The 10,368-nt window shown below is 39.9% G+C and overlaps 1 protein-coding gene across 1 annotated transcript; it reads left to right on the top strand.

Moving 5' to 3' along the window:
- The first annotated feature begins 6,814 nt into the window (after positions 1–6,814).
- LOC144245261 (olfactory receptor 2W3-like) lies at positions 6,815–7,750 on the top strand. The gene has a single exon (XM_077780678.1). The coding sequence runs from the start codon at positions 6,824–6,826 to the stop codon at positions 7,748–7,750; it is 927 nt and encodes a 308-aa protein (XP_077636804.1). The 5' UTR covers positions 6,815–6,823.
- Positions 7,751–10,368: the final 2,618 nt, after the last annotated feature.

The following is a 10,368-nucleotide window of genomic DNA, read 5'->3' as shown; positions in this document are numbered from 1 at the left end:
CGCTCTCTAGTCCCGGTACCGCTCTCAGGTGGTACCACTGCTAAGAACACACCCTGCTTGCCCTGGACCTCAGGGAAGCGCCCCGCCTGTGTCTCTGGGCCTTCCCATCACCTGCGGGCTCGCTCTGCAGCACACTGTCCGGCAATTACGCTCCACACCCCCCTCTGGACTATAATCCGTGTGAGGGCAAGGGCTATCTGTACCCTGTCTGCCATATTACCCCTAGAATTCACCGCAGGACACCCTCACATTCATTGGCGAACCCACCAGAAGCTTTTGAGTTAAGACTAGACTGGAAAAAAGGAGGAATTATAAATAAGGACAAGGCTGAAACATAAGAAGAAAGACAAGCAGTATTATCTGTTGCAGGGAGACAGACATTAATAGGGAAAGGACTTTGAAATAGGTATTTTCTTCATGTATTTACTCCCAAAATGTATAGGCTCAAACTCATTCACTCTGTGTGCAGGACACCCTGATGAAATAAATAAAACCCACAAAAGCCACGTGTAAATACAACAAAGCAAACCTCCTTTAAGGTCAACAGTTCCTGAACCACGTGTGACCAAGAGCTCTTATAAGGAATATAACCATTGTGATAAGAAGACATCTTTGAACTAATGATATTATGAGAATTATAAACATTTCATAAGTTAGCGCCTTTATCTTCACTGCCATGTAAGGGATGTTGTTGCTTTTGTCATCCAAGTGGACAAATAAAGGTCCTCATGTGCACCGACCTCGGCATGGGCCACAGACACGCACACCAAGCTGAGCCTTCAGACTCACACGGGTCTGACCAAGGTGGGCACGCCCATTGCTCTGCGCTGCTTCCCAAGACCCGGGAGCAGGGAGGCACATCAGTGGTAGAAGCATCATCAAGGCAGCGTCGACCACCCGAGGCTCCCAAATTTCAGAGCGTATTTCACCTTCAAATTTTCGTAGTAATTCTTTGAGATCTGTCATGTGTTCTGAGCCTGACAAGTTCCCATAGCCTTAACAATCTGCTTGATGAATGAAGCTTTATCGGCCTTGGAGTTGGGCTGTCTCTGTGCATGTCTAGAGTCAATCTGCTTGATAGATTAACAAAGTCCCGGTAAGTAATTCAGCAAAAAAGTTAAAAGTATATACATATATATTTTTTTGCTAGGTGTCTGTCTTCTTAACCAAAGAAACAAATTAACTCATTTGATCCTTCTGACAGCTCTCTGAAGTAGGAACTATTATTACGCCCGCTTTACAGATGACAAAGTTGAGGCACAGAGTGTTTAAATAACTTGCACAAAGTCCCTTATACTCCATGGCGTTACTAGGATATGAAAGCATGCTTGAGACTGGGCTCTTTGCGACTATATTGACTCTCAATTAACTGTTGATCATTGAAGTCAAGATATTCAGAAGTTGAATGTGCAGATCTGCATGTCAGAATAAAATGTAAGAGCTATGGGGTGCCTGGGTGGCTTAGTCAGTTAAGCGTCCAACTTTGGCTCAGGTCATGATCTCACAGTTCATGGGTTCGAGCCCCGCATCGAGCTCTGTGTTGACAGCCAGCTCAGAGCCTGGAGCCTGTTTCAGATTCTGTGTCTCCCTCTCTGTCTGGCCCTCCCCTGCTCACGCTGTGTCTCTCTCTCAGAAATAAATAAATAAGACATTAAAAATTTAAAAAAAATGTAAGAGCTAGTGATTTAGTAATCATCAGCCTATGAATGGACTAAGTGGGAAGAAGTGTCACTCGGAATAAGTGTTTGAAGTGAACTGAGTCCAAAATAAAAGGAGCACTAACACCCAAGACTTGTGCTGGGCAATGTGAGCTGTTGTGGGTGTTGTTTTCATTATTTCTTCTGTGTGATGTATTGGCAGCCTTCGAAAGTTTTGTCCATATCAGTCTTGAATTTCTTAGATTCCATTTCACAGTGGAATAGACAAGACTTAACAATGGAGTATAAAAGAAAGGAAAATAACAATTTAATGAAAATAGGGGCGCCTGGGTGGCTTAGTCGGTTAAGCGTCCGACTTTCGCTTAGGTCATGATCTCGCGGTTCGTGGGTTCGAGCCCCACGTCGGGCTCTGTGCTGACTGCCAGCTCAGAGCCTGGAGCCTGTTTCAGTCTGTGACTCTCTCTCTCTCTGACCCTCCCCTGCTCGTGCTGTCTCTCTCTCTCTCTCTCTCTCTCTCTCCTAGAAATAAAATAAAAACATAAAAAAACAATTTAATGAAAGTAATACTAATAATCAGAACAAAACAATAAGTAGTCTCTATTACATTGTTATGATATGGTTCAATATGCTATTCAATATAATTACATATATGACTTCATCTTTGCAATATTCCTACAAGGGATACCCTTCTCCATTCCTGTTTCACAGATAAGAAAACTGAGAACAGTGTGGTTAAAAATCTTGACTAATGTTATGTGACTGTAAGGGTAAAGCCAGGACTTGAACAATTGTTGTAGTATATTGCTTTCAGCTATATATTTGGCATTTGTATTTTTTAATTAATAGATTGTTAGTTTCACTTAAAAACTATGTATCGAAATAATATATGCAAAAGTTGAAGCAATAAGAAGTACAAAAAGTCCGTTGTAAAGTGCAAATATAATTTCATATGCTATCTTCTGGCACGAAAGTGCATGGTCCAAGATGGAGCTCTTAATTCTTTCTACGTCAGTTTGTTCTAATCATTCTGAATATATATTTGTGTCTTGAATCTTTGATCTACTAATTTTAGTATCTGTTGATGGTGCTTTAACTGATATTACTGGCTATCTTGAATTATCATGATCATTCTTCCATTGATTGTGTAACTTTTAGTATAAACTCAGATTTCTGTACTTTGTTTCACTACATTTGCAACTATTTCTTGTCTCTCTCTCTCCTTCCTTCCACCTCTTCTCTATCCTATGCCTCCAAGCTCTTTCTGGCAACTAACTCTTGCCTGTCAAATCTGACTTAACTTTTCTAACACCTCTAAGCCCGTAATAGGTGAAGGAGGATCAGATTAGCAAAATTGATTTATCAGAGACCAGACAGAAAATTGCAGATCTTCCCAGCTGTCCCAGCATGTTTCCACCCACCTGACTGACATATAAAGAAAATCAATGCTCAATAAGTAAGAAAAAAATAAACACATAAAACAACATATAGTGACATAGAATAAAATCATTAAAAATAAGAGTATCTGCTAATACAGACAGATATAAAATAATAATTCAAAATAAGAGCAACCAATAGTATCTGCCAATAGAGATAGATGATAGATAGATGGATAGATAACATAATTTATATTCTGGCCAAAATTATTGATTTAAAACTTTTGCAAAATGCATCTAAATTTTTTGCATGTTTAACTATTGTTTCTCTATGACCATGGGAAAATAAGTTGTCACATTGTTCTAATAATTTCAATTGTAATCCTTTCTAAAAATTGTTTTAGGTTATATTTGCAAAATTTGGTTTTCCAAAAAAGGTTATCTTTAACAATTCACATTGGTTAATAATATGTTTATATTGAATTTATCATTTACTTTTAAATTTAAAGTCCAGCAACTTGTGAGCTAATTAATAATTATGTATTTTTTATTTGTTTAAGAAAACTGAGTTTTGGTGACATTTCCTTAGCTTGATTTGTCTTCCATTGACTTCTTTGACATCCTTCTTCAACTAGTGAATTGCATCAAATGGAAGATTACTGAGGTCATGGGCTAATGCATTATGTTTCTGTTTCAGTGTCATGGTGTTTAGAAACTTGGCTTGACAGTCAAACAGGCCTGGACTTGAATCCCCCATCCATAACTTCCTACCTCTGCACCCTTGGTAAGTTATTTAGTACCTATATCCTCAAATTCAGATATGAAGATTAAATAAAACAGTCCAAAAAAATACTTAACACAGTGCTTGGCACTAAGTCAATGCTTAATAATATTGTTAGTCATTGTACTTTCATTGCGAGTTTTTGATGAATGTCTGCTTCCCCCACTAGACTATGAATCAGTGAGGTAAATTACTATTTAGTTTCATAAGCAGTGTATCTCTAGCATATAATCTAGTGGGTGGCATATAATAGGAGCTCCATGAATATTTATTGAATGCAGAATTACTTACTAACATGAATGTTTTTAGTAATTTTCATTTCACAGATGATAATCTTAACTTCTCCGATTTAAGATTATATCAACATACAGATCAGCAGAGCTCTCTTCAAATCACTTAGAATATAACATCCAGTCAAAAGTTTGTTTCTCAAGTCATCTATACAGCTATAATTAAACTGGCTAAAATTGTTTAGTCTTTGCTGCTAAAACTGCTAATCTACTCCAAATAGCATGGGAGAAGTTCTTGTCTTGATCATATATAACACAGACCTGGTCTTTCCTGCTTATAATAGTAATAACTAGTACCTATAACACAGTTTATTACATGCAAGGCACTTTACAAACACGTGAAGGTGTGTAAGACAGCAGTATGTCTGAGTTACTGGTGCAGAGGTGCGTATGGCTCCTTCACTCTCCCTGCATCTCCTGGATCTCTCCGGACCACTGGCTATAGTAGGGACTAGTTATGTAACTAACTCTGTAACTGGCAGAGTCACAAAGCTCTTTATGCACCTAAGCCAGAGGGTGGGTCACAGGATGTTCCCCAGGGCACCGAGTCAAGGTCTTCTGACTCTATATTCTGTAGATGGAGCACAGGAAGCATCTTTAATAATTTGAGGTGCTGAGAAACTTCCTGTATGTGATAGGCCATAACATCATCTTTGAACGTTTTAAAGTATGTGATTTTGGCAATGCCTTTGACACATAAAGATGAACCTAAAAGTTTTACTTCTTCAGTTTCATAATCAAGGGAATCTTTGATTCCAGGAAGTACTGAAAGGATTTTGAGTTTTTTCTTGTGCACAGAAATGTTTTCATAAAGGACACACTTATCACTTGTGAATTGATCAATCAGTATGAAATATGAAAGATTTATTCACTTAGCTTTTTTTCCTTCTTTGGCATTTAGCTTTTTCTTGGCTATGAAAAAATGTATATATATATTTAAAGTAACACAATAGCATTCTCTGTCAATGTATTAAAACTAAATCATAAAAATAAGTATATATATAAATATATATATAAATAGAATTACATCACTTCGTGTTATGTCATTTATAATTTTATGACATCATTTTAGTGTTATATAGATGTTTTATATTTACATAAATGGTTATTTTTTGTCATTTTCTAATTTATATCATTTTAGAATTTGCTGTGATTAACAACTATAAGTCGACCTCAGTTATATCAAGTTAAAAACTATAATTATGAACATCACTCATAAAAGGAATAAACTGTTAAAATTCCATAGGCATTGAAAACTTCACATAATTGGGCCTTTCATAACACTGAAACCTTATGAAATATGTGGATATGTTTGTAGGTGAGGAAAACCAGAACTTCATAGAGACAACAAAGTAGAAGCAGGATCTCATCATCTACAAGGGAAGTCATATGTTGTTATAGATTCAGTTATTCAATACAAATGGAAAGCTTGTGGCCTGAATTCCAATGCATAAAAGAACATCAGCCTTTACTCCTATTTTCGTTGTAATCCAAAAGGTCATTTTCTAGTTCTGCTGGAAATCTTTTCTATGATCTGGACAATGTAGCTAACTGACAAAGAAATGTCTTCACAAATGTGAAAAGCTAATGAGCATCAAAAAATGAATCAATTCCATGGCTAATAGCTTCAAATTTAAACATATGAGATTTTTTTTGGATCAAACAATTGCCAAAGACTTAAGAAAAGACATGCCAGTTAGAGTGCAGTAAAACAGATGTTTCTACATCTCTCTCAGGACCTTTATTTATTTTTTTTATATTTTTATTTATTTCTAGGAGAGAGAGAGAGAGAGAGACAGCCTGAGCAGGGGAGGGTCAGAGAGAGAGGGAGACACAGACTCTGAAATAGGCTCCAGGCTCTGAGCTGGCAGTCAGCACAGAGCCCGACGCGGGGCTCAAACCCACGAACCGCGAGATCATGACCTAAGCGAAAGTCGGACGCTTAACCGACTAAGCCACCCAGGCGCCCCATCAGGACTGGAAATATCCTTAATGACTAAAAGGAAATGTTTGGCGGAAATGATGACACAGCTATAGGAATATTATGCAGATATTCATGATTAGTTTTTGTAAAATTTTAAAATCAAGGAGGGGCACCTTGGTGGCTCAGTTGGTTGAGCATCTGACTTGCTCAGGTCATGATACCATGGTTGGTGAGTTCAAGCCCTGATTCCTACTCTCTGTTGTCAGCCCAGAGCCCATTTAGTTTCCTCTGTCCCCCTCTCTCTCTGCCCCTTGCCCACATTGTCTCTCTCTCTCTCTCAAAAATAAATAAGCATTAAAAAAAAGTAAATAAAAAAATAAAACCAAGGCAAATTTTCCCAATACAAAATTGAGTGAAAGGCAATCCAGAATATAACATTTATAAACATACTGAGATTTCGGTTGTGTTCAAGAAAAGGTTGAAAGGAAATAAATCAATATTGCAATAGTGGTTGTTTTCGGGGTGTGGGGAATCTTTTCCTATATTTTATACTTGTCTGTGTTTTCCAAAAACTCTACAATGATCTGTATTTTTTTGATATCCAAAAAGAAATAGAAGAAGGCAATAAAAAGAGCTATCTTTCCTAAAACATGCAGTGAATACCCGTACAGAATATTGGAATTTTACATACTTATTTGCACTTGTTAATGCCCTGGTCCCCATCAGTTCCTTAGCCTACTTCACTAAGAGATCAGTGTGCACCTGTCTGCCTCCTTGCGGGCCTGTACGGATGGTCCATGGTCATGACCAACCAGAGCTGCCAGGAACAGTTCATCTTGTTGGGTTTCTCGGACAGACCCCAGCTAGAGCAGACCCTCTTTGTGTTTGTGCTCATCTTCTACCTTGTGACCTTGGTGGGCAACACCGTCATTATCTTGGTGTCCCACCTGGACCCCTGCCTCCACACACCCATGTACTTCTTCCTAACCAACCTGTCCTTCCTGGACCTCTGCTTTACCACCAGTTCTATCCCCCAGCTGCTCTTCAACCTGCGTGGTCCAGACAAGACCATCAGTTACATGGGTTGTGCCATCCAGCTCTTCATGTTCCTGGGGCTGGGTGGCACTGAATGTGTCCTCCTGGCAGTCATGGCTTATGACCGCTTCACTGCAATCTGCAAGCCCCTCCACTACTCCATCATCATGCACCCTTGGCTCTGTTGGAAGCTGGTATCCGTGGCCTGGGGTGTTGGGCTCCTCAACTCCCTGGCTATGTCGCCTGTGACCATGAGGACCCCACGATGCGGGAACTGTAAGGTGAAGCATTTTCTATGTGAGATGCCAGCTCTGATTAAAATGGCCTGTGTGGACACCGTAGCTGTGGAGAGCACGGTTTTCATGCTGTCGGTAATGATCGTCCTGGTGCCCCTGTCTCTCATCCTCATATCCTACGGCTGCATTGCCGTGGCCGTGCTGGGCATGAAGTCAGCCACAGGAAGAAGGAAGGCGTTCAACACGTGTGGCTCCCACCTCACCGTGGTCTCCTTGTTCTACGGGAATATTATCTACATGTACATGCAACCAGGAAATACTTCTTCTCAGGACCAAGGGAAATTCCTTACCCTCTTCTACAACTTGGTGACTCCCATGTTGAATCCTGTCATCTACACACTAAGAAATAAGGATGTAAAGGGTGCCTTGAGGAGGCTTGTGTCCAGAAAGTAAGGTGACAGTGACTTTTCCTAAGTCTGCTTCTTTTACTTAGTTAACAGAAATAAATAATTCTTGAAGAGTAATTTTAAGGTTCATTCAAGCATTCCAACATACCCAAATAAAATGCTCAGGAATGGAGTTTGGGAATAAGTATTATAAAGCCCCAATATGATGCTGATGATAAATTAGGTTAGACATAAATTTTAATTTGTATAATATCTTATGTCTACCTTTGAGATAATCTTTCCTTCTCCTTTCCAAACTGGTCACATCTAATTAAAATCCAACAAAATTGTGAATCAATGCTTCAGTACTGTGGATTGGCTGACTGAAGTTATGCCCAAATAAAATCATCTGATGATCTTTTCTCACTGGCATTTTGTATAATTGTCATTTTTATCATGGAATTGAGCTTATGGAGTGCCAAAATACAATACTTTTTGCTTCTCATATCTTTAAATTTCACTGCCTGAAGAAGATAGAGCCATTAGCCTCAAGACAGCCTATACCATTTAAATAATTTGAGTTCAGCATTGTTTCATTCAGCTGTATTAAAATTATCCGGACAGAACTTCCAATTAGGAGAGGGAGTCAACATGGTGGAGAAGTAGGGGGACCCGAAGTACTCTCATCCCTCAAACACAGCAGTATTGACGCCGGAAGATTTGGAATTCCAGGAATCTGGGCTACAGAGTGACAGAGATGTCTCCAGGGGCCCACAGGCACAACGTGGTAGGCCATAGGTGCATGATTAAGGACTGGGAGAGCTAAAATGAGCAGGTAGGCATGGAGGGGAGGGATTCCTTTCTGCGGAGAGACAAAGGAAAGAGAAAGAGTGGCCATGGAAGCCTAGGATTGTATTTAGACAAGAGAAAAACTACAGACCAAGGAACAGAAAAAAAATGGAGGAATGAACCAATTTCTAACTTATTCCAGGGTTGTAGGGCTTTTTCTGGACTGGGGAGGAGAGGAGCCAGCACGGGCTTGGTAGCCAGCTCAGAGGTGCAGTCCGCTCCCTGGAGTGCCATGGGGAGAAGGCAAAGAGCTGCTCCAAGGACAAAAGACCTGCAGGTGCCCACCAGACAGAGCCCCTTTGTCAGCTGGCAGGGTGGAGTGGTGTCGCCCCAGATAGGGGCTGTGGAGCAAGATTCTTTAAGTCATCGGGGTTTGAATCCCAGCTGAGCACTGGGAGGTACTGGAGATGGCAGAGCTGGACAAACAGGTGCACTCGTGCCCCTGTGGCACTGTGAGGATGGCCTGAACAGAGTGATTTACCCAGTCAAGGGAGGAGAGACTGGGGTGTCACCATTTTCTCCCCATCACAATGTGGTGGGTCTTCAGGGAGCAGACAGAGAGCCCACAGGGGAGGCAGGACCCCTATACCAAACCCCACATGCACCCTGCCTGGTAACTGTGTATCTCTGGGAGTGGGATTGACCTTGACCCAACCAGACAGCCCCTTCTCCAGACCAGGACTGTCACTGGCTCCAAGGTGCCATCAGATATCAGTCCAGCACTTTTGCATTTTCCGATTTGATTCTTGGTAAATTATTATTACAGATATGTTATTTTTTCTTCCTTTTCTTCCTCTTATTTCTTCCCTTCTCTTGTCTAGTTGTTGGTTTGTTTAAGCAGACATTTTTAATCTATTCTTTTTATACCTCTTCTGTGTTACCTTCTTTATTTTCCTCTCTCTGGATTAAACTGTATAGTTTCTCTGATTCTCTGCCAAGTCAATTTTTTTTCTTTTCTTTTTTCCCACCCCTGTCATTTCTCTCTTTGTATGGAATAAGGCTTTGTCCACTACAGCATCTTTTTTCAATTTTTTCCAGGGTTACTTCAATGAACAAATCAAAGAACACCCGGTGGAAGGTCCAAAACATCACTATGAGTAGGGAGATAAAGCAAACAGAGTCACAACAACAGAGAGCATGCAACACACTCCAGAAACACCTGCTGAAGGGCCAGGTCCTGGGCAATGTATGACTCCTTTTTTTAATATAGTAGTGCTCACAGGCACAGCACACATAACAAGCTATTAAAATATATAAAGGACAGAAAACTAGCCAAAAAGATGAAATGGAAGAATTCTCTTCAAAAGAACTTCCAGGAAGAAATGACAGCTACAGAATTGCTCAAAACATACATAAATAATATATCTGATCAAGAATTTAGAATAATAGGGTGCTTGGGTGGCTCAGTTGGTTGAGTGGCCGACTTCAGTTCAGGTCATGATCTCATGGTTCATGAGTTCAAGCTCCGCGTCAGGCTCTGTGCTGACTGCTAGCTCAGAGCCTGAAGCCTGTTTCAGATTGTGTGTCTCCTTCTCTCTCTGACCCTTCCCTTCTCACTCTGTCTCTCTCTCTCTCTCTCTCAGAAATAAATAAAACAAAAAAAATTAAAAAAAAATAATTTAGAATAATAGCCATAAGATTAATCACTGGGCTTGAAAAAAGCATAGATAACAGCAGAAAATTTATTGTTGCAGAAATCAAGGAACTAAGAAATAGTTATGATGAATTTAGGAATGCTGTAAATGAGATGTAAAATAAACTTGAGGCAGCGACAGCAAAGATGGAGGAAACAGAGGGGAAAATAAGTGAAATAGAAGTTAAAATTATGGAAAAAGA

This window comes from Crocuta crocuta, unplaced genomic scaffold (genome assembly GCF_008692635.1).
Source record: "Crocuta crocuta isolate KB4526 unplaced genomic scaffold, BGI_CrCroc_1.0 scaffold1097, whole genome shotgun sequence".
NCBI classification, from domain to species: domain Eukaryota; kingdom Metazoa; phylum Chordata; class Mammalia; order Carnivora; family Hyaenidae; genus Crocuta; species Crocuta crocuta.
This window is presented reverse-complemented; position numbering and strand designations above follow the sequence as displayed.

What these genes read in the sequence shown, in the direction of transcription:
- LOC144245261 (XM_077780678.1), top strand. Translation starts at nt 6,824, where the DNA reads ATGGTCATGACCAACCAGAGCTGCCAGGAACAGTTCATCTTGTTGGGT.